At 33.5% G+C, this 24,128-nt stretch overlaps 1 protein-coding gene across 2 annotated transcripts in view; it reads right to left on the bottom strand.

Annotated features, from left to right (window-relative positions):
- Window positions 1–20,816, bottom strand: part of LOC140048516 (mediator of RNA polymerase II transcription subunit 12-like protein) — a 33,197-nt gene extending 12,381 nt beyond the window's left edge. Inside the window, exons 1-26 of one of the 2 annotated variants that reach the window (XM_072093252.1) lie at window positions 20,656–20,816; window positions 18,418–18,480; window positions 17,967–18,005; window positions 17,357–17,461; window positions 16,926–17,009; window positions 16,486–16,648; window positions 15,805–15,983; window positions 15,501–15,611; window positions 15,239–15,372; window positions 13,094–13,352; window positions 12,079–12,315; window positions 11,302–11,433; window positions 10,955–11,084; window positions 10,173–10,375; window positions 8,921–9,547; window positions 8,250–8,416; window positions 7,676–7,784; window positions 6,963–7,093; window positions 5,182–5,289; window positions 4,049–4,196; window positions 3,713–3,842; window positions 2,673–2,894; window positions 1,892–2,151; window positions 1,478–1,588; window positions 801–1,000; window positions 188–343 (exon numbers count right to left, since the gene is read on the bottom strand). In XM_072093252.1, coding sequence (XP_071949353.1) covers window positions 188–343; window positions 801–1,000; window positions 1,478–1,588; window positions 1,892–2,151; window positions 2,673–2,894; window positions 3,713–3,842; window positions 4,049–4,196; window positions 5,182–5,289; window positions 6,963–7,093; window positions 7,676–7,784; window positions 8,250–8,416; window positions 8,921–9,547; window positions 10,173–10,375; window positions 10,955–11,084; window positions 11,302–11,433; window positions 12,079–12,315; window positions 13,094–13,352; window positions 15,239–15,372; window positions 15,501–15,611; window positions 15,805–15,983; window positions 16,486–16,648; window positions 16,926–17,009; window positions 17,357–17,461; window positions 17,967–18,005; window positions 18,418–18,480; window positions 20,656–20,748 — 4,301 coding nt within the window. In that variant the 5' untranslated portion in view covers window positions 20,749–20,816. Of the gene's footprint in view, window positions 1–187; window positions 344–800; window positions 1,001–1,477; window positions 1,589–1,891; window positions 2,152–2,672; window positions 2,895–3,712; window positions 3,843–4,048; window positions 4,197–5,181; window positions 5,290–6,962; window positions 7,094–7,675; window positions 7,785–8,249; window positions 8,417–8,920; window positions 9,548–10,172; window positions 10,376–10,954; window positions 11,085–11,301; window positions 11,434–12,078; window positions 12,316–13,093; window positions 13,353–15,238; window positions 15,373–15,500; window positions 15,612–15,804; window positions 15,984–16,485; window positions 16,649–16,925; window positions 17,010–17,356; window positions 17,462–17,966; window positions 18,006–18,417; window positions 18,481–20,655 lie in introns of those variants that run through there. The other variant, XM_072093251.1, reaches the window with a different exon arrangement.
- Between the last annotated feature and the right edge of the window lie 3,312 nt (window positions 20,817–24,128).

Here is a 24,128-nt window from a genome sequence, read left to right as displayed (position 1 = left end):
TAATGAGGACAACAGAAAACTATATACCTGTATAATTCATCTTAGGAAATTATAGTTGCCCCTATAAACAAGGGGCAAATAAGCTTTGATTGTCTCCACATAGTTGTAGACACGACAATAAAGATATTTTCAAGTAAACAAATATTAGTAAATAAGTATGGGCATCAATTATAAAGTCTCACAGTACCTTTTAGCATGTTTGTCTTTACTACTTTTTGACCAGGTCTGTCCTACACACTCCAGAGCATTGCCAGCTGCTTTAAGGACACATCCCTGTACTTGACTGGATAGCTTTGAGATCAGGGGTGCTACAAGCCATGTGCTCTGATTGCCAGCTACTTCGCTATAAAGAGAAACAATTATTCAATCATTTTTGTTGGGTACTAACTACTGATCATAAATTCAAATACTTCCAAAAATGCAGATGTTTGTATGAAATCAACGAATATCAATAAATACAATGAAATGAGTACTGTAGTGCCAAATTCTGTTGTATTTCTTGAAATGCTGGACCATACTTAACAGAATCAAAACGATACTGGTGAGTAACAGAAATGTAGTTCCTAAATGTATTAAATTTCATGGACCACCTACACATGAAGTACTGTTAAAAGACAGGACTGAACAATTTATTGTAAGTGCATATGATTGAATTATAAACATATGACTCTATTGGTAATCTAGAATCCATGTGTGGACCACTGAGTGATTTTACTATTTTATAAAGCAATCTATATTCTATATCATCATTCTATGAAAAATAATATTAAAATAAGCAGCAAAAATTTAAAGTTGCTTACAGTAATGGTGGTGGTCTTCGCTTCTGGAAGCCTCTTCTAGTGTAACATCCTCTATGTGGCTCATCATTTTGTGGCTGGAACACCTCTATAGTAGCCTTGGCTATACTGTCTAACAGATTATTAAGATCACCACTCGGACATTGCTTCAACATTAGCTGAATGTCCAGCAGAGAAACACGCAATGTCCACTGGTCAAGATTCTGTAGATCAAAGACAATAAACTGATCACATTAAAACATGATTTGGAATGTGGTAAGGAACATCACACAGCTATATATCAATATCAATTATATACTGATTATGTTTTGCAAGTTAAGTGGGCATATGTTTAAAGCATACAACCTACAAAAAACGCTGCATTTCTTGGATAAAACACATGGTTTGTGTGCATTTAAAAAAACACAAGGCATCTTTTGTGATGAGGAATTACCACGGTGTTCTGATAAAATTCAGGCCATGTTAATGTTACAGTAGATTTCTATACAGTTTCACCTGTACGCAATTACAATATAGTTTCCTTTGAGCTGAGAGATTAAAACCTTGTAACTATAATAGATTTTATTTAGATTTTTTTTAAACCTATTTATCAATTATTTAAAAAGCCTATTCTCAAATATGTGGGATATCGAGAACTCTCACTTTATAAACAATATTATTTATTATCTGGAAATACAAACCCTCAGAATTCTTGTTATTGCTAACTTTTGATCATCTTCATCATCAAAATCACTTTCTGGTAGATCTGGTACTCCATTAGGATAGCACACTAGTTGTAAAAGATGTTGTCGCTGTGTAGAAAATATACAGAAAATAGATAACGAAGGGTCTTGGAATTATCCTCCACATGAGGACATCATTATCATTTCAAGTGGAGATTACAGTGAATATTATTTTGCACCAGGTTGTATTATTACATACGTGTTGATACAAAATGACCGGGGTAATGATGCTTAGAGGCTTTGAGCATTAATTCTGGCTATATAAAAATGATGTATTATTATTAATAATACATTTGTTGGTTTCTGAAGTGTCCTCTTAATAGGGATTTTATTGGGATTTTCTTTTATTTTGTTTATAAAACTCAAACCTACCTGTGATGGGTCTATAATAGGATCAAGCATGACTTCTTTGCTCCAGAGCCCATCAGGGTTCTTAAGAAAGATCTCCTGTACCCAGTCTTGGCTACAAATAGCCTTTAATGTAATCTTAGCAAAGTCACTTAGTCCTGCTGTGTCTAATGTGTTGGCAGGTTTACGTGGAGCAAACTCCTTATGTATGTTTCCATATACAAGGTCATCTGCAAACTCGTCTGATTGGGTATTAAATGTTGATGTGCCAATTCCAGCATCACCTAAAAATCAAATATCAGATTTAGTTAATTAGTAATGTTGCATATACTGAATACTGAATATGCAGTACACTTGCTAAACAAACTCAATTTCATAATCAGTTTCTGAACTTAAAGTATTTTCATTTAGTGCTTGATTTGTTGCATGTACAGTATTCCAAATTTGTAAACAAAATTATGAACTGTGTGTTAATTATGGACACTGTCGCTGTATCATCATCGCCGTGCCATTGCGAGAAATGGCACACATAGTGAATCCTGTATGTTGTAGTTAGTGTACATGTGTATACAAGCAATAATTGGCAACCTAGTAAAATATCAATTTGCAAGTAGATTTTTGTAATTGCTAGTTGAAACTATTTTTTATTAGTTACCTTTTATTTTAAAATAGGTAATAAGGTATGATCTGCCAGCTTTGTAAATTCCAACTACTAAACATGTGCTCACCATGAATTGAATGCCAAGCAGTGCGGACCAAAGTACGTGCAAGTGTCAACAAGATAGTGTATGGTCTTTCAACTTACTCAGAATCAAAATAGCTTTAAGTACTGCAACCAGAGGCTCAACACTCATTCTACTGTGAGCGGCAGCTAAAAGATGACGATCACTTGATGATCTAATCACAAAACGATTGCGAGATGATGTAGTCTCACTGTAATGAATCGGGTTTGGCAGAGTTGTAAACAGTCTAAGCAAAAGGTGACACATAAGACGAGCACCAGCCTCTGCTTCTTGCACTCCTCCACCTGTATTTAAATATATGGAGATTTTGTTAACTAAAGGCTTAAAACACCAACACATCTGATGACTTGTAACAATAGAGAGAAATAGTGAACCACAATGACCTCACTAAAAATGGCGAGTGTGGTATAAAGCTGGACTCATCATGTTTTGTGCGTCAAAAAAACCAAAACTACAAAACATGGTTCTAAAGAGTGGTTTTTAACTGGAGAAGGCACTGTATACAAGCATATGGAAATTAGCACGCTCAAACAATTTGTTATCATTGATAACCAGTTCAATTGAGAGATCTGGTAAACGATTTTATTCTCCTCATATTTTTAGTTTCCAAAATAAAATAAACTAATTTAAATATACATTTGCAGTGATCTTGAAACATATAGTAAATAAACTTAGTACAGGTAGCTGGGTTTCTAGTTTACTAATTAATATCACAATTTTGACATTTTTGTGTGCTAGAAATGAATAAAATGTGTATGTGTAGACTTTTAGGGTTTTTATAAATCCAAAGCTTAAAACTACACAATAGAACCATTCCTGTAGGATAACCCTATTAATATGACACACCTCTGTCATTTGAAATGAACAAGCTTCAATATAAATAATAATGTTTTACAGGGACACTGTAAAATTATTAACAGAAAAAAACAGCCAAATAATATTCAGATTATACATTAAAAAAAATAGCTATAACAAAGAATAAAGATTTTTTTTTTTGCATGCTGATAGAAATTGATGTTATGAGAAATTGACAATATTTATTGTACAGTACACAGATACCTTAAAATTATTAAATAAAAGGTTCTTCATCACTAAACCTTACCAGAAGGAGTAGCAGCTATGAGAGAAGTGAGAGCCAGGTGCATTATCACATCCTCAAGCTTAAAGCAGTTTCTTGCTATTAAAATCGCCATAAAAACAGCAATAGAATCATGGATTGATATGTCATCAACCTAAGAAAAATATACATAAAAAAAATAGTTTATTGATCAAACTACATATGCGGTGTACTGAAAACTTTATAAAAACATATTTATTTTCGTCATGAAAACTGACAAACAATTTATTTTAAAAATGTTAATAATTAACAAGTATTATTCAAAATTATTATATATACTAAAGCCCAAATTTGCTTAAAAATAACAATTATCATACTTACATCTACCTCGCCATGACAAAGAAGTTCATTAAAACCGCAGCTATGGTTTGAAGAGCAACAGAGTGCTTTAAGAGCTCCTAACCATTCAGCACACAATGAATTACAATTAGCTGTCAATTCAGCACTTAATATCGATACATCATTCAATCTGTAAAATGCAACATACATACTGTAAATATTCTAATAGTAACCCACACTTTGATAGTAACCCCCTTCTAATAGTAACCCACCTTATAAGTCAATCTATAATAATAAACCACTACTCTAATAGTAACCCATAGGGGTTAATATTAAAGTCTCAAAAACTTATGATGCAGCCATATTTTTAAAATAAGGGGATACTGCATGATTGTTGATCTTCGGAGTGGGGGAGGAGTGAGTGTTTTTGAGTTTATAAAATAAAGTTAGAGTTCAACCAAATTTGTTTATTCGTACTGTTTTTTTGCTATGAGTTGCTGAACGGAAACGTTGGGGGTGGGTTACTATTTTCAGGTGCCTAATTTAAGATTAGTAATAGTAACCCACTACTCTAATAGTAACCCCTCCTAAAAAACAATCAAAGAATAATAACCCAGGGTTTCAATTAGAAGATTTACGGTACATATGATTTATAGCTTGAATACAAAGAGCACTTTATTATATTCGGGTGAATATTCTGGCGAGGCTATAGTATAGGGATCTGTATGCAATGCTTCTTTCGTTAGAACTTGTGAAACTAACCTCACAACTTGTAGCACACAAGAACATAAGAAGAGTGAATTCATGTGGTAAATGACTAAGTACAAACCCTAACCCTGTTACCATTGTTTCATAGACAGATGTATCTACTATCATGTAAATAGTGCTTGATGCTGTTAGCTGTAAAATGCATGTTAAAAAAAAGTTTACAACTGCCTTAAATGATTACATTTGTCACCATTGCAGTCAGAATATAACTTTGGTAAATACTAATTGTTTTTTATATATAAAATATGAAGATCACAGTATAAACCTTCTTATATTTACTATTATCTTTTACAATTTTCTGTGACACAAATAAGGGGTATGTTTTATAACACAACAGTATTCAGTGGACATCCATATTTTGGGGACATTTTGTTGTGTCGTAAAGGTATCTCTATGATCATATTCACCTGTCTGAGTCCTGACTTCGACAGATCGCTAACAACACATTGCACACAAAACTAAATCTATGTTCATTTAGGTCTCCAAGATCAACGCGGGAGAACGGACGCTTTTTTCTGTATAAAAGAAAAATGATTAAATTGATAATAAAAAATAGTGAAAAATGCAAACCGCTCTCATATTCTTGACGCAAACAAATCCTGGTTTAAAACAATTCTATTTTAAGCTTTTTGATTAGAAAAAATATTTACAATATAATTTACAAGGTTTACTATAACTTATATAATAACTAGACTTGAACTCGTCACTTCGGACGAGTTAGGTTATCCGCAGCGCAAAGGCCACGTGCACGTCATACGTTAGAATATTGCGCGCAGAAAAACGATTATGCCATTGAAAAAATGTTAGCGCGCTCTCTATTTTGCGTCACGTCAAAGTATATACGGTATACACTATATTCTGTATACGTACTACATACAGTGCAGAATAGGTGAAAATAAGGGACCCAAGTTATTGACGCTTTTGGACATGATGACGTCATCACAATTTAAAAAATGGTAGATCATGCGAAAGATAATTGATTGGCCTAGACAATATAACAAAATGGGAGGAAATAGAATACGGATAAGTGGAGATGCACTCTATTAAATTTGATGAGCTATGCGAAAGTGACAAAAATCCTATATTTTATATTCGAGTGGCCATACGATGATGTCACAATGTCCGGTTAGCCATATCGATGCATGATTTGATATCTAAAACTCATCTACTTCGAGAATCTGAAATTTTAAAAATGTTCACCACGGAGTTTAGAATCTATGACTTTTTAAAGAAAGGCATAATTTTCACGAATTTTTGAACTTTTTCATCAAAAACACGCGCAAATTGTTCAATTCGACGTGCTCGTGTGACGTGATTTTATGTCGAAATTGATTAAAAATTGATAAATTTACTAGAAAAGGCTGAAAAAACAAAAATCAAGCAAAAAAAGGATGTTTTTGCGCTACGTGCGCACGCGCGCGTACAAAATTTGCGCACGCTTGGGAAATTTTGAAATGCTCAAAATGACATGAAACGCGTAGAAAGTTGATTAGAAATGAATTTTGCGCATTTTGAAATTTTGAACGCGCGTGCGCGCGTAACTTTATGTAAAACATGCCATTTTTAATCCATAGAAAGTTTGCGCATGATATGACTTAAATTTTCACCAAGTTTCAATACAAAATGACTTTTGGTTTTTATTCTATGATCAATCATTGAAATTCATAAAATCGCGCGTAACTTACGCTGCGCAACTCCGAAATCGCCGAAAAGCTTGGCTGCACATCTACAGTTATAGGTCAATCTTATGACAAAGTTATGCAATCTTATGTTGTCAAGAATTAGAGATACGCTGCGAACAAAATTCGGGGAAAGAAAGAAGAATATCGAAAAAAAAAAAAAAAAAAAAAGATCCTGACAATAACAAGGGGTTATCCGCCAAGTGCGGATAACCAATAATATGCTTAAAGTTAGATTTAAAAAAATAGTACTCAGACTAGGGAGTACGAACTAACTAGCAATACCTGCATCAAATGGAAATTTAATTTCTTATTTGTAAAGAAAGTGCATCTTTCACTCATCTATCGAGTGGACCTAAATCAAACTGACTGTACTATCATATGGAAACAATGGATGTTAGATACTTTTACAGGTTCCTGGCCTAAACCTTTCAGGTTATTTAAGGTTGTAATATCTAAATGACATCACAGTGTGTGTAAACTCTAGAATTTAGCTAGGCAATACTCACCTTGGATCATCTAGCAACTCTGCAAGGTAGCCTTCGTCCAAGTGCTGGTTAGCTTGCGAAGGAGTTAAACTACCGCAAAGTGTCTGCTTTATCTTGGAGTTCATACTTGAGAATACATCGGAAAATCTCACCTAAAATAGTTTTTGAAAAAGAATAAATTGATATTGAAGACAGAACAAAAAACCATAGAGTTCAGTTTCTTAACTGTATTGTTGGTGATAGCATCACAGCGAATGATTAAGTAAATAGTTTAGAAAAACTTTATGTATTGACTGCACGTCCAATAAAGTTAAATTGGTTTGAGACCGAGAGTCTCCACTGCAGTAAATTTATCATAGTACTATATTTAAGTTGAGTAGTAAAAGCTGGGGTATCACAAACCAAGCCATACAATTCGCACAGTTCATAGCCGGTGGTAGATCCATTCTTCTCAGATAAGGAATAAAACTGCAAGTCCATTCATTTGCACTTTAAAGGAACCCAGAAGAATCCGGTGTACAGCCACGCTTTGTTAATGGTATGTGCAGGGAAGAGTGTAATTTCACTATTCCCTGGTATGTGCGCCGCTCTAATATGGCAGTTGTGGTCTGTAGAGGACTTAATCTAAATTTTCTTAGTTGAGAACAAATACAGTATTATAAAACAACAAAAAAATAAGAAAAACTTAAAACAACTGTTCATTGTGTATGTTAAGTAACCTGATATGTACTTGCCTTGATGTGTGTACATGATGTATAAAGATCATACAGGTATGCTAGAATACAACGTTCAGCTGAAGAGCATTCAGATATATTTGTACCCTGTCTGATCACACCATACAATCTAGAAAACAAACAATTAACAGCAAGTAAGTTTTTAAAGTTTGAGCTTTTTAAATAACCATTCACTTTTATTACGTCAGCTCAAAGGTGCCATAAAAGAGAGTTTATTTTATACACATTTTTTGTTTAGCTCCTTGTGAATTTTCCCACAACAATCTGATTAGTCGAGATTGAAAATTCAGTAAACAGAATTTATACAACTACTACTGTAGGTTACCCTTTGTACAGCCTGGACTTCCATAAAAGTCTGGAAGGGGTCTTAAATTCTATAATTCTAAATCTATAAGCGACTTTTGTCACTTTAAGCACTATTGTGCTGATCATGCATGCTGTGCTCTGATTTTGGTTATGTTGTCTCGAATTTAACCGACCCAATATTGTCAAATTTGTTTTGCTATTGGTTGAATTGATTTCTATCATTGAAGACACAGAACCAGTTTACTGGTTGTCAGATTGATTGACTCACACATCAAAGACATTAATAATTTGATCTTCAAGCGCCAACAGTGATGAATGATATCGCCTTAATACAGCAGTAATGCAAAAGCACAGATCTATTGAATATTTGCCAGATCCACCAATAACAGCTGTCCATGGATGATCCCCTTCCAGGCTGCTAACCTCATTCAACAGCTGAAAGAATTTTAAAATAATTAAACAAAGCATTCTATTAATATTGTAAGGGTGACTTGCAGTTTAATCAAAATGCCTCTATTATAACACACCTACCGCAGGTAGATTCTTGTCATTTGATTGGAGGATTGTGGGTCACATGGTATTACTCCCTTATTAAATACTATTGACTAATCATGGGGTCATTATCAAGTCCAATGAAGGAATTCTAAATAGCATTATATAACACAAACCAAGGGTCAAAGTTTAAATAACAAAAGACCTATTGTCTAACGTCCTGTTAAATGAAAAGCTTAGCTTTTACAGAGTCACATTGTTTACTCAGACTGGGTTTTAATTGTCTGATGTACAGCATTTCATAAATAAGACTTAATAATGAAATGCTTTTTCTTTACTTTAAGGAGTCAGATCAACTTTATAAAATGTTCCCAACATTGATTCCAATTACAAAATAAAAGTTTTGGTTATGGAATTGGACTGTTCAAACATAAAAAAGGTGTGTACCTGAATTGCGAATTCTAAAAGACCATGAATATTCAAAGCACTCTCCATCAAATCAAATATGAAGCTTATATGCTCAATTGAAGGTAAGGTTGAGCCAATGCCTTGGTTGACGTTTGCCAGTTGTTCTGTCATTGCCAACACACACGTCTGGGTCAACATATGCTGATCAAAATATGACAATTGTGAAAACTTTGTAAACAACGACAAAGGTACATAAATACTCTCATATTTCATTTTCTTTGCCTTACTGTCGAGTTTATCAGATTCTTTTTTGTTCATGACAATACGCATTAGTTCTTTCTGAATTCTTTTAATCTGCTTTCTCGCATCATCGCGTCCTTTTCCGAAACCATACAAGAGCACCATTCGCTGGTTGCTATCATGTAGAGCCATCTCAGCTTGTGGTATTGGAAAGTGCGTAGCGTATTGTAAGTGGCGAGGGAGATGTGCCGACATTGGCTGATGATTTATTTCTTCAGATGTATCCGGTTCTGTCTTCAATTTATTTGAGTATATCATTTCTTGGAAGACATCTTGAAATGATGTTGATTGCTTACGAGCACTGCCATCTCCATAATCCTCATAGTCATCATCTTCAACTTCTTCTTTGATTTTTACCATCTTTTCCTATATAAAATTTGTTTTAAAGTAGTAAAAAAACAATACATACACTAAAGTATAAACATAATCTATATATATGAGCATGACTTTTAAAATGTTGTTTTATTTCATAGCACCCAACAGCGAGTAACCCCCAATTACAGAATGGATAAACTTATGGATTTAATAACTTATCTTGCTTATAAACGTCTCTTTGAGGCTTAGGGACTGGAGTTAAAAGAGTTGTAGGTTACAACCCTGGCACTAGGTCAGGATTGAACCCTGAACCTTGGGATTGGAAGGCGAGCACGTTAACCACCAAGATACAGCTCCACAATTTTTATACATATATTATAATTTCAGATTCATAAGCAGATTTGTTGAATCAGTATAATACGTATTGACCATTATATACTGCAAGTAAAATATTATGGAAATTATTAATGACTTATATATATATGCATATAAATATGTTTTAATTATTGTTTCTTGGGCATGTTTATTGCGGGCATGAGCTAGGCTAATATTTCCAGTTTTCTGTAAAGTCTGATATTCTGATATCTGGTTTTGGAAAAGTTTCAAGTTTTCAGAGAGTTTGGTATTGGGAGAGTTGACAGTACTAATTTCTAAGTAAAAAGTTGAGCTGATTTACCTGTCTGTTAACACTCTGATGTTTCTCCTCATCTTCTGTCTTTATCTCCATCATGTTGATTGGCAATGAGCTTGTTGATAGGTCACCACGAGCAATTAATCTGCACATGTATTTGTCATGTGAAAATATATCATATGTGATTAATTCACTGAAGAGTAGCACAAGATTTGCAAAAGATTTCTTGCTATCCTCATTCCCCGGTACTAGAAAATAAAACATGTTACAAATAAAATGAAAATTTTTTTATAGTAAAGTGAGGTTTGAAGTACACCCAAACTTAAGTTTGGTTAAATTCCCAGTCGCTAACCAGGGCTTAAACTAATGAACTGTGGTTAGGACAGTTCAATCTTGGTCTTCACAGGAATCAGGCACCTTGGATCCCAGCTATAGAAACACATATGACCAAAAACCAATGACTAAAATGACAAAAATGAATGTATCTTAAGCTGACAAAGACAAAGCAAGTTCCACAAAGTTGATGTCTCCATTTTTCAGTTGTTGTACAACAGTCCTCAAGTAATGTTTTTTCTCTCTACCTTTACATTACTCCACAAATGGTGTTACTGTATTGTAATACAACAACCCAGTGTTGAGAATTCCACAACTTCACTTTGTCCAAAAGATACTCTATTATAGCAAGTTGATCAATTATATTCTAGTTTATAAATAATGCAAACATAATCTAAATTTCATAAACACTTTAGGACGTTTAAGTGTGAATTAAAATATTTATGAATGTGTTGTTGTGGGTGTAAATTGTCAACACTATTCAGCATACTTACTTAATACTGGTGCTTGTGTGTCTAAAAACTGAAATAGTATATGCTGGTAGGCAGGTGTACCATTGCCCATCATTCCCATAGAAGACATAGATGTCTTCTCATCAATTATATCTGTGTCGCTTACAGATTTCTGTAATTAATTCAAAATTAATTGATTAATATAAATGTGATTTAATCTTTAGTTTAGTCTTGTGTGTAATCTTAGTTATTGTGAAATAATTAAGATGGTAGTATATTTGGATATTACACTCAATGGTAATCAGATCTTAAACATATAGCTCTCAAGATCAGTATATAATACTTCATTTAAGTTATGAAAAAGAAAAAAGTGAAATAATGGATATTACCCCATTTTCTAACTCGATCTGTCTTTTCTCAAGAAGTTCTGCCACTATGAGTGCTCTATGTTCTCCAGTACGTTGAGGGCATACTGCCCATTCACACAGAAGCTGAACAACTGGATTATCATTAATAATCACCTAAAATATTACAGAAAAATTATGCAAAAAGAACACAAATTACTACATTATTATTCTCAAATAGCAAAACCGAATTGATTTACTCTCCTTCTCAAAGGTGACAACCTAGTACACAGAACAAACATACAAAAGATGCTCTTTTAGGGTTGTGGTTTTTTTAAGTTTTTTTAATCTTATCTAACATGACTCTCAGATCAAATCTTGACATCTGACAGGATTTGAGCTCAGTAATATAGGAATATTAAAGATGTACTGTCCCCCAAAAACATGAAAAATAAAGATTAATTAAATCAGACTTTGAATATGTTATTTTGTGGTTTTAATAAAGTTAATTACTACCATAGAAAAATGTAAATGACAAAATAAATGGTTAAATTCAACCAAAAATCCATTGGCTGGCAGCCAATTTGACCATTTTTTTGCTTTAAATTACATTTTTTTCAGGTAAATACATTTTTTTTCTCGATCCAATTTTTGGTCAAAGTGGATAACTATTAATACATCTTTAAGCTAAACTAATTTACTAAAAAGATGAGGATTACTTTAAATTGTGATTAATTATATCCTTCATATTTGTAAGTAAACACTATTGGTATCTTGATTTTACAATATTGATGATAAAATATTTAGCAAAACATTACTTACATCACTTCCATCTTTACTCTGATTGGTTGAAAATATTTTGTGGTAGAGAGAGTCTAAGCTGTTGTTGGAATCACACCGATCAAAGTAGTGCCGATCCAGAATTTCTAGCGTATTCAGCACTCTATTGATAGTAAAACCAGCTGTTGACTCCTGGGACTTGTCGGTAGACCATCGATGTTCTGCCGCTCTGCTTCTGGAACGGATTTGAATCTCTGAATTGCGAAGGCCTATTCTTATCTAAAGATATAATATTTCAAATTCATGTTAATAAAACATTTGATACTGTATTTTTTAACTGTTAGTATACTCATTTGATTAGCAAAATTAGCAAAGGTAGGCAGTGAGATCCTTTTATATGATCAGATGATGACTATGTACAGTATATAAGGGCCCACTTTATGGAGCTTTTGATTTTTTGATGACCTAGGACCTATGATGCCATATAGAGATACTATTCACATACATTGAGTGTGGGCTTGGTCATCTGGTCAATTTTACAAAGCTGGATAACAACTTGAACAAATGATGAAATGATAATTTTAGGTCTTCATGATCAGGTCAAATTGATTTCCATTTACTGGGATGACATCTGGCAGAATCAAACATAAAGTCTGATCAAGCCTAAGGTAGGGAATGGGCCTATGAACATGTTTTATGAACATCTGATATTTAGTCTTTATAACAGATGATACATTAAGATGTAGCAATTAGTTTAAGGAATGAGAATTAGCTTTTAGTTATTATTTCTTAAATTTCATATCATCCAGCAGCGAGCAATTTGGCAATTACAGAATGGATAAACTATTTTATAAACTCAATCTCATTTGTGGATTGAACCCTGGACTTTACAATTAGCATGTCAACCACCAAGCAACAGCTCCACTAATACATAATCTGCATGTCAATGGTTAGTAAAACCTCCAAATCTGGCCTCTTTTGATTATTAGAGTTTTTAAATTGAATATGAGCCAGTATGGATGGATCAATGGAATTATGTATTGTACAATTTGCTGACCTGTTGTGCCTGCAAGCTATGTGGGTTTGGTAGAGGTAAGCTGGAAGGAGCACATGGAAGCAAGTCCAGAGGTGATCCTGGAATATTACTGTTTTTTGCCTCTCCTACATTGATCCAAACTAGGGCACTAGGACATTGTAATGTGACAGTTTGTACAATACTGCTAAGGAAGAGAACTATTGGTCGATGCTGTGCACAGTTTGTGAACTCGGAGAAAATCATTGATAATGAACTTGGAGGTAGTGCATTAGCTTGAAACCTGAAAGAAAGAAAACAAATATTTAGTTTTAAAAACTCATGTCAGAATGGTTTGTTTTCCATTATGTTATACAATTAGATTGTAAACACAATCACAGCAAAAACACAAAAAAACAAGCTGCCATGGAGGTTCATTGAATATGGCTACATAAAGTATCCAATCAGATACAACAGTTTTTAGTCGCACCCCCTCTACACCAATACACCTTCATTAGCATGTAAAATCAGGCAAACCATAGATTAAAGAAATAAATTTGATATTACTATACTAATCATAGTTCATAGTTCATTTTATTTGTCCATACGGAAATTCATGTGACATACAATTGCTCAAAGTTAAAAGGTAATAATACAATAACATTACATAGCAACAAAATTCAACGATTATTAAAATGTCTAATTGAGTACGGAACAAAAGAATTAAGGGAGCGTTTTGTTCTACAGCGTGTAGCCCTTAAATGCCTTCCAGATCCCAACCATTGAAAATCACTATAGAGTGGATGACTTTCAATCAATTAATTGATATTTTAATAATTCATATATTTATAATATTGATTTCAGTTACTATACAGCTGGCTTACAGATTATAAATTTAAAATATTAACTTAAACAAATAATTCCTTGACATTGAGAACTTTATATTTTTCTTATTTAAACCAACTAACCAACTACTCAGGACTCACTCACTTTTGTTTTACATTAAAAACATCCAGGGAGGAATTTATTAAAAAAATCTGTATCAGTAAACAGTATAAACATACAGAGAGCTGACATAATCTTGTGCGGATACCAAATTAAATAAGTGTGTAAACAAGGAAGAAATACTCTGAGCAAATGGTATGAGGAAATAATTAAACAAAATAATATGTATGTATGAAGTGGATGTTTTAGCTCTTGAAACAACTGTTGAATTTTAATGTATCACCCAATTCTAAATCCACAACAGAAGGAAATAATAGAGTAACAAAAGTTGGCAAGTTTTGTCATAGTTATGGATGGGGAATTTTGTTAAAAAGAAGCATAATGTCTTAACAGAAGTGAAAGAGGAAAACTCAGTAAGGCGTAAACAAATGGTTTCTTTTCCTTTTGAATTAACTAAATTTGTCACTGCAACAATGTATGGCTCTAGTTTGTTTCAATGTAGAGGTGTATGCAGTCATTGAAATAAAAGAGTGTATATGATTTATCCATTCGCACAAAAATAATTGTTAAAAAGTTAAAGAGTATACAAAATGCAGTAACTGTAGTATTATGTAAATGTGGGAATAACCTGTGACTTGCAGCCTACTGGGCTGAATTATGCACAGGTGTGGACGACACATACCACAAATTTGTTCTCCCTTAAAGGTCACTTCGTGTCGAGTGCTGCCACCAAACGGTGCCTGTTCGTCCACAATGACAGGGGTTGAAATATAATAAATTTAACATGGAACATTCACCTTCAATGTCTTCTACCTAGCCTAAGTGCTATTTTAAGTTCTTCCACCCAGCCTAATTTCAGCATAGCACCCACAAAAACCCATGGCTACCTGAAAGTACCGTTTTATTTTCTCCCACCAACCCTTAACTTATCTACGCAGTTATAATAGTTAAAATGTGTTTATTGTCCAAGAAAATTAAAATTACATTGCAGCCAGCAGCTACTGGCATTTCCAAAACCTTTAAATGTTTAAATTAAAATAAGACAAATTCAAATAGACACACAATATTCTCATATGAGGCTTAGTTAGCAGTACTGTTTTGGTCATGAGAAAAATCCTGTGCGGTGGTATCATAAGGATGGGCTATGATCGGTAACCAAACATCTTAACCACCAAACACTATAAATTCTAGTAGCTTAATTATCAATAGTAAATTTATACATATATGATAATAACAAGTGATTACCTGTTTGCAGGGCTTAACAAAGTTGGTGATTGCGGTGGGTTACAAGCATCAGAACAAAAGGTAGCAAGTTTACGACAACAGAAGTAAGCCAACCTTCGTGACAGAATTTGACCTTTACAAAATTCTTCCACATACTACAAATTAAAAACAAATATACAGCAAGTTTAAAATATTATTACATGAAATAAAAATTGAGAAAAATAATGATTATTATTTATTATTTTGGATTGGATGTGTCAGTTTTTTTTTTGTTATCACTAACCTGCATCACTATCGGCAGTACAAGACGTAGAATATTGTCGTCTTTAGGATTAACTTTTTCCACCGTTTCAACAAGCCATGATAAATACTCATGACAATCTAGCATACATTCCTGTAAGAGGGAAAAACTTACTCGTTAGTATACAATTAGGCTCAGTTATTTACTAGCTAATCGGGAAATTTATTGCTAACTTTGAAATTAATCGCTAGCTTTGATGAGAAGACCCCAACTTACTCGGCCAACAACCCAGCTCTCCCCACCCCGCACTCGGGTTTAGTAAGCCACAGTTATGTCACATACTTACCTCATACAAGTATCTTGCTAGAGTTGTCATGTAGTCCCACATCTTGTGTGCTGTGTCACTATCAGTAATCGTTGGCGTCTGAAGCGTTGAAACAGGATTAGGTCCACTGGGTGTCTGATGTGGATCAGCAATTTTGCTTAAAATTTCCTTGAGAAACCTTGTAATCACTTGGCACCACTCTGAAAAAGAAATAGAAGTTGCTGTCTCTTTTGTATGTAGAACTTTTAGGAAACTCCTATTTAGGAATCATATATTAAAAGACACTTTCCAAAAAAAGTGAATGAGGGGTAATACATCAACACTATGGCCAACTCCTATTCTGGGTAAACCCCCTGTCAGGGGATATCCTTATTAGAGAGACACTTTCTTGGGTCCCTGGGGTTGAGGTGTCCCCTTCATAAAAGATCTACTGTAGTGGCTACAGGTTGATTATCTCTGTTTTAAGCAGTTTATGCTGGTCACATGAACTTTTGAGATTTCATGACATTTGGCGGTTATGTGTCCTTATCAATCCAAGGGTTCTGGGTCCAACTCCTGGCAATACCCCAATACCAGGGTATTTCTTAATGTCAAAAGATAGGGGTGGAGTCGGATTATCTTAACCTGAGCCATTTAATCGTCAATCAATTTTAGTTGTAACTATATAAAACAAAAAAACATAATAATTCTGCTAATATTTACCAATAGATGGATCACTCTGTGCACGTTTCGGCCTAACTTTAGAATCTGTAATAGCTTGTGTAGATGCATGGGTCATCTTAAGAAGCCATGTAGCACGTATCATGGGAACTTGGTGTTCTGCAAGCATCCGGAATATTTCTTCCTTGCGGTGAAATAATGGAACCTGCAAAAAATTAACCAAAAAACAAAACAGAAATGGTAACAACACTATCAAACTGAAATATTATTGCATCCACAAGCAGATATTGATTTCTCATATTTGTACCATTTAAAAATAGGATTTGATCTCAATGAGCTCCAGGCAGTATCAGTGAAGTCTTGGTAATCTAGGACCTGCTATAAAGTTAAAGGCAACTGACATGGAACAAATAACACTTTTTCAATAACTGAAAATGCAAAAAGCTGCTATTTTTGGTTTAAGAAAACAACAATCAACTTACTTTCTTAGCAAGTATGGCAAGTGGGCGTATTCCAGCCAAATCTTGAAACCATGTATGCATACTACTAGTGTTTCTTTGTGTAACCTAAAAGTTTAAAAAATTCATTGATTAGAATTAATCCATTATAAAAAAAAATCCATACAGTGGAAAATCCACAAAAACAGTGCTGCATCTTAATAACATTTGGTGTACTACTAGTATTGGAACTGGTCTCCATTTCAAATTAATTCTACTAGCAATACCAGAGAATTATGAGTTCCATACAGTATACTTTGCTCGGGCATACTTGAGGAGGCCGCTTCAACCTTGTTGTCTGTCCGATGTATTTGTACATGTACATTTTTTACTGAAGGATGCCTGAATGAACTAATACAAAATTGTTTAATTAATCACTGTGACAAGTTTTTGTATGTTTTTATTTAGTAACTTACATTCCAAAAATTTTCCCTCGATACTAATACTTTTCTTCGTCCTCCATCTTGCAGAGTGTTTAACTTTTGTTTCTCTGCAACTATGCCACTGAAATATGTGCCAAACTGCAAACATAAAAAACATATATTAAAATAAAACACAAGTTGATAATGATATGTTCAATCTAAATGAAAAAAAAAATTGAACAAAATACTAGAAAAATAATTAATTTACAAGTTAAATGAAAGCACTTCGAAACTGAGTGAAGTATTTATTTTTTTTGCCACAGAGGGCGCATGGTAATATTTTGGGCCATGTTAAAAGAATACAGAGGGCTTGCTATATGAAAGATACAAGTAAGTAAGATATTAATAAGCTTTTGTGACTGACCAATATATATGAATTTTCTTGCAAATTAATTGGCATGTTCTGTGTATATACCTATTAACACCCAAAAATTCAGGACGATAACTTAAAAATTGTGGACACTATTGTGCACGCACAAACAAACAAAGCAGCAAGTACTATAAAAAGTAGTAACAAAAATAACAACCTTCAGTAGTAGGACAATGATTTCAATTTACTATTTAATTAATTTTTAACATGTATAACTATAAATTATTGTGTTACCTTAGCATGATTAATGTGACTATTTCTGGCAGTCCCCGTCTGAAGAAAAAAATGTCATAATCAAGAATTACATAATATTCCATATTAGCATTCAGTAAAGCATTTTTTGTTGTTGAATGTGCCACCTTAATGCTAAATAAAATAATTAATTTTGACAACACAATTAAATATCAAGAAGTGATAAAATACAGTAAAAAGTGTAACAAAATGCTTGGTAAATCTAGGTAAATCATGGAAGTCAATGAATTCTACCAAAAATAGAAATATGTTATAATAATTATACAGTAATTGTGTTAGGGTAGAGTTTATTCTAGGGAGAAATTAATTCAAAGCTGGGTGTTTATTTTTTTATAAATAATTTTAATGACAGTATTATCTCAAAATTGTGTTAAATTTATTAGGCCTATTGTTGTATTTATAAATTGATGATGTTACCAAATACTTTACTTACCTCATCAGAGAAGCTGGGCTGATTAGTAAAACCTTGTTTAACATTGCTAGTTGTTAATTCATCCTAGAAATAAAATACAGTAATGTTAATAAATTCAAAACCCTCCAAGCCTACAGTAGCAAAGACCATTTTTGGACGTCTCTTTTTTTTTCAAAAAATCTTCAAAACAAAGACCCTACGGTATATAACATAATATTGAGAAGTTTTAAAATCCCTTACATTAACTAGTGTTGAAAAGTGTTTGTTGAGGGTTTGTTAATGGCACCCTCAAATGTACAAATCTGTAAAAATGTTTAATCCAATAATGTGCAAACATCGCATCATGGAAACAGTTCTTATGTTAAACTAAAATGTACAAATCATTTCCTATAACAAAAATCAGTTTAATCAACATCAGGATAATAGTAATGAAGTAGGTATGAATATGTAGGTATGAATATTGGTATAACCTTGGGCGAATGCAAAATGTTATGCACAACTTAAAATAAAATAGTACAACAATTTTTCGTTGTGAAATTTGAATCTGCACAACATTGTGTTGCTAAATTATAATAACATGTTAATCTTTTACTATCTTTTTAAACACATTGTTTACTTTTATTTTAAATTATCTGCGCAATCAAAAGTAAATTTGATTTAAATTGCGCAAGGAAATCTTCGATATTATATTAAACGCTATTGAAAAGTTTTTGTTGGGGTCTATTTTTTTGGAGAACAGAGACCCCTAATAAATAGGCCTAGGACAACAACAACCACAGAGGCCCACAACAAGGATTCCAACAACAAGCAATGCCTAGCCTAGCGTAGCTAGAAAAGTATATAGGCCTAGGCCCTCTAGGCCTAGTTTAGTTTAGTTATAATGGGAAAGTTTAGGCGAATGCCTTTTTAACCCCATATCAACTACATTGTGTCGATGCGATTCTTGAAGGTGTTAGTGATCTCAGAATTAACAACGTCAGCTGGTAAACTGTTCCAATGGTTTATTACTCGTTGCGAGAAGGTATGTCTTCTACAGTTCAATCCTTTATGGAACATAGGCTTGAAAAATCTCAGGTGATGTCCTCGAGTAGTTCGGCTAATTAATGTTACTTCTCATTTGGAAAAAGTCATCCTTGGCTACACCCTCGAAATCTTTAAAGCCCCATTCCCTACATTTTTTAGATCTAATTTAAGATCACAAACTATATTTAATGTAAAAATAATACTATATGGTCCTATTGCGATAACTTTTTTCGTCTTTAAACGGTTAAAAATGTGAAAAATAAATCGATTTTAATAATTATAGCGGCCCGCTATAAATCCCAAAATGCATTGCGCGCGGATTGATATTTTTGTTTTTCACCTGTAATTCGCCCACTTTTCGATTGATCGTAAAGCCAAAACAAATGGAAGACTCCTAACTTTTCAGCGAAAATACCGGGTGTTCCCCAATTTGTATCAACGGAGTCTGGCAAAAATAGAAAGACAATTAATGCAGCAACTATACAACGTCAGGCTAGGTATATAGCTAGCGTACGATGTTCGAACGTTACCGATGTTTACCAGCTAGGCCTACAAAACTAAGCCTAGCTAGGCTAGGCCTGAGACCGTCCACGAGAGTTCGATCGCCGCGAGCTACTTAGGTAGTGCATTGTTTCTCACTTTTTATCATAATTTACCATAAAACGTACAACATTTAAGACAAGGAATGACATGGTTTAATGTTTTTAAAGTGATATATATGTATTATTTTCCAAAAAACGTCCAAAATTGCAGGGAAGGGGTCTTTAACAATTTTATATGCTTCAATCAGGTCACCTCGAATTCTTCTGTCGTACAAGGTTGTTAGGCCAAGGGCAAGAAGCTTTAGTCGATCTTCAATCATATGAATATGAACGGATACATGGAACTAATTTAGTCGCACGACGTTGTACTCTTTCAATTACATTTAGGCTAGGCCTAGCTAGGTATGTCCTTTTGAAGATACGGATTCCATACTTGAACACCTATATAGCCTAATATTTATTAATAATATAGCCTAGGCCCAAGGTACTATAATATAAGGTTTAATTAGACTTTGACTGTGTTTCTCTCCTAGCTAGGCCTAGTAAACTAGGCCTTGTATAGCTTACTTAGCCTAGCCTATAGTAGGCCTAGCCTAGGCCTAGGCCTAGAATATTTACAGTAATTACTCCTAATAAAAAAAGTATGTTCAGGCAGGTGCTTCACGAATAAATGTAAAAGTAACTGGTTATTTACTTCTTTTTGTTTTGGATCTTGTGGATAAACATCTGGAGGTCCCAATCTTGGTCTTTTTAATGGTCTTCCTTCTTGATGTTTATAAGACGCCATAATAATTTAATCACAACATCATCATTTACAACAGGACGGGGACGGGTCATCAGTGTAGCAGCAGCGAGTGTAGTTAGTAGAGGAGAGAGTATAGTGGCTTGGCTAATAATAAGTCAAGCCCTAGCTCTCGCTTTGCTTGCCACCTGAGGGCGGTAGACGTTTCATTGTTTTGCGTATCATCGTATGCCAAAAGTTGTAGACAGTAAAGTATGCACTTATAGTAGAGAGGCCAACTATAAAAAGTTTGGGGTGGGGGGGGGGGGGAATTTTTTGTTAATAGCAGGCAACCATGTTGAATGTATCCTTTGTGGGGATAAAAACGATAGGGTGGATGCCATCTTCAGTTTTGGGTTTTAAGGTCAGTTTATGTGGTCAAGAGGTCAAACAAGGTCAAAATATAGGAATTTTTTCGCGCCGCGGCTCTAGCCAGCTATGTCCCAGGAGGACACATTCATTAATAAGCTGTTTCATAGCGGTAGCTTTAGTATCTAAGGCTGACAGTTTTGTGAATTTGGAAACTCGACTATAATTTATAGGTAGCTGCTGGACCCAAAAAACGTCTGGGAGAAGAGAGTCTATATGAAAGCCTTTGCTGATAATACAGTATTATTGAGATGTAGACGGAAATCTGTAAAATCTTGTTTAATAAATAATAACTTCGTTTTTGCTGTCAACCAGGCCGGTATTATAATAAGTCACTGTCAAATAATCATTCGATAATGGTCAAAACTTTATTTTGGCTCTGTCAACATAAAGGGAAGTATTTACAATGACTTTCTTTTTTATGACTGTCAATCTAGGCCAATGTTATAATTCAAAATGAAACTCCAACCTCTCTAATCAAAAGATTGAACTCGAAAACGGACCGTTTTTTTGAATTGGGTATGTTGAAACATTTCAATATTCATTTAAAAAAGTGCATTAATTATGGTATTGATCAGTGGCTATAGAGGCGTAAAAACCCTCGGTCAATATCATGTAAAATGCACTGTGGAAGGGTCATTATTAAGACTGCAAAATTGGGCTTATAAACAAATAAATACTTTCGTTCAAAATGTAAAATCAAGGCTGAAAAATTGGGCTTATCAACAACAAAATATTTTATTATTAGACGCGATAACATCAAGGATAATCAGTATAATTATTAATATAGCCACTGTTACTAGTTTTATTCTACATGCTAAAGTAAATAAAAATCCACTAGAAAACAAGCAAGTCTGAATGTTATGCTTATTAGCCATTCTATGTTTGTTACTGTAGGCCTATGATTATTTGCAATGTCCACATATTATTTCCGTGGGCATATCCATAGTGTATCACTCACAAAAAAGACGTGTGAGGTTCTTTCTTTAGATTTTGAAGAATGATTTGTGTTACAGGTTCACACAAGAGTCAAATGCTCAAGATATCAGCTAACGCCATGGGACCCTTGGCTTATCAATGAATAATAAATACAGTACTACTTTCGTTCAATTGAAATCGGAATCTGACCGTTTCATTAAATTGGGTGTGATTAGGCCTAAACATATAATAATTTATTAAAAAGGTACAATAAAAACAAATGCATCAGAGGCGTAAAGAACCCACGGTCAATATCATGTAAAATGTATATGGTATAAGCACTGTGGAAGGGGTCATTATTATTAAACTGGAAAATTCGGCTTATCAACAAATAAATACTTTCATTTAAAATGTAAAATAAGAATGCAAAATTGGGCTTATCAACAAATAAATACTTTCGTTCAAAATGTAAAATAAGACTGCACAATTGGGCTTTATCAACAAATAAAATACTTTTTTTCAAAATGTAAAATTAGGACTGGAAAATTTGGCTTATAAACAAATAAATACTTCCGTTCAAAATGTAAGAAAACATTTTTTAAATATAATCCTTAAGCTTTGTCTATACTATCAAACTAAATATGATTATGATGTGCCCATATTATATAGACATGACGATGTCATATCACTACGATATTCGGGCATATCACTACCATAATATTTGGGCACATCACACTTTTTTTGTTAAACTAGTTGGGACAGTGTAGACACAGAACTATGTGATCGAAACATAAGTCGGAATTGGACTGACGCGATTGATTTAATTGGGTATTTTTATTAATGTAATGATTCATTAAAAACTATAATACCGATACGCGTTTGGTATTGATCAATGGTGCACAAAACCCTGAGAAATAATGTTATAACGCGATTTGGTGATAGCTTAGCAATAATACAACCCATATACTATTATTATAAATACCTATTGCAAATCCATTCATATAACTTTTGATCGCGAACCGAAAATGTATAAATGTTATTCTACAGACAGTAATTATATATTCAAAAGCCATATTATTATTATTATCAATACCTAAATGCGATAGTAATAACCACATACATTATTCCCAATACAAGTTTGTGCGTTTAATTCTAGAAAGAAACGACTGTGCTGACAGGCCAATGACATAAATCACAAGTAAAGTCCCAATTGTTCACTTGCGTTTTGATTGGCCGACCTATTATATTAGATTAATGAAGACTGTTCTTACAACTGCCCAGTCAAAAAGTTACGCGGCGTTTTTTGTAAGAAATATTTCTTGTTTATTCACGGAAAATCATCTACATCATCAGATCTATCCAAAAAGGTATATCTGAAGATCAACTGATGCTTCATATTATAGTAATTATGAGATAAACATTTAATTTCATAAAAACATAGGAAATTAAATATAAAAGTGTCATTTTCTCAAAATGTTGTTTTCACATATTTTCTGTAAAGTACACAGTTTTTTAATAGGCTTTTCCCAGTCTGTTGTAAATTTGTCTTTTTCATGTTGTCCACCAGTCATCGTTTTGATTTTTGTCGGAAAAAATAGGTCAAGTGTTATATGTATGAAACGCCATATGTGCCAAATGATTGGTCTTTTACTATAATATTAATGTTACCTATAATGTAATACAGTAATATTTAGAAATTTGTTTTTAGAAAAATTCCGAAAACAGAGACCCCCTATATGACCTAATGTCGAGATGTTTTTGTTTGGGTCAGAGACCCTCTATAATGTAATTATTTAAACATTGTTTTCATTATTTCAATGATACAAGTTTTTATTGAAGTTTGTTGTTTCAAGAAATCTAGAAAGAGAAACCTGGGTATCGAGTCTTTGTTTTCAAAAACTCTAACTATTGGACTTTATCAAGGTTGGAAGGTGTGGTAATTGGGGACTTCTTCTTGAGGCCTTCGCATCTATGCTATCATGGCTGACGGTGATAACAAATATAAAACTCCTTAAAGTAATTAAGAAGTCCTTTATACACATGGATAAAGACGGTTTTAATGTTATTTACAAACATTACGTTACGTACTGTGTCCAGGT

The sequence above is a fragment of the Antedon mediterranea genome, chromosome 5 (assembly GCF_964355755.1).
Source record: "Antedon mediterranea chromosome 5, ecAntMedi1.1, whole genome shotgun sequence".
NCBI lineage: Eukaryota > Metazoa > Echinodermata > Crinoidea > Comatulida > Antedonidae > Antedon > Antedon mediterranea.
Note: the sequence above shows the minus strand (reverse complement) of the source record. Positions and strands in the feature narration are given on the sequence as shown.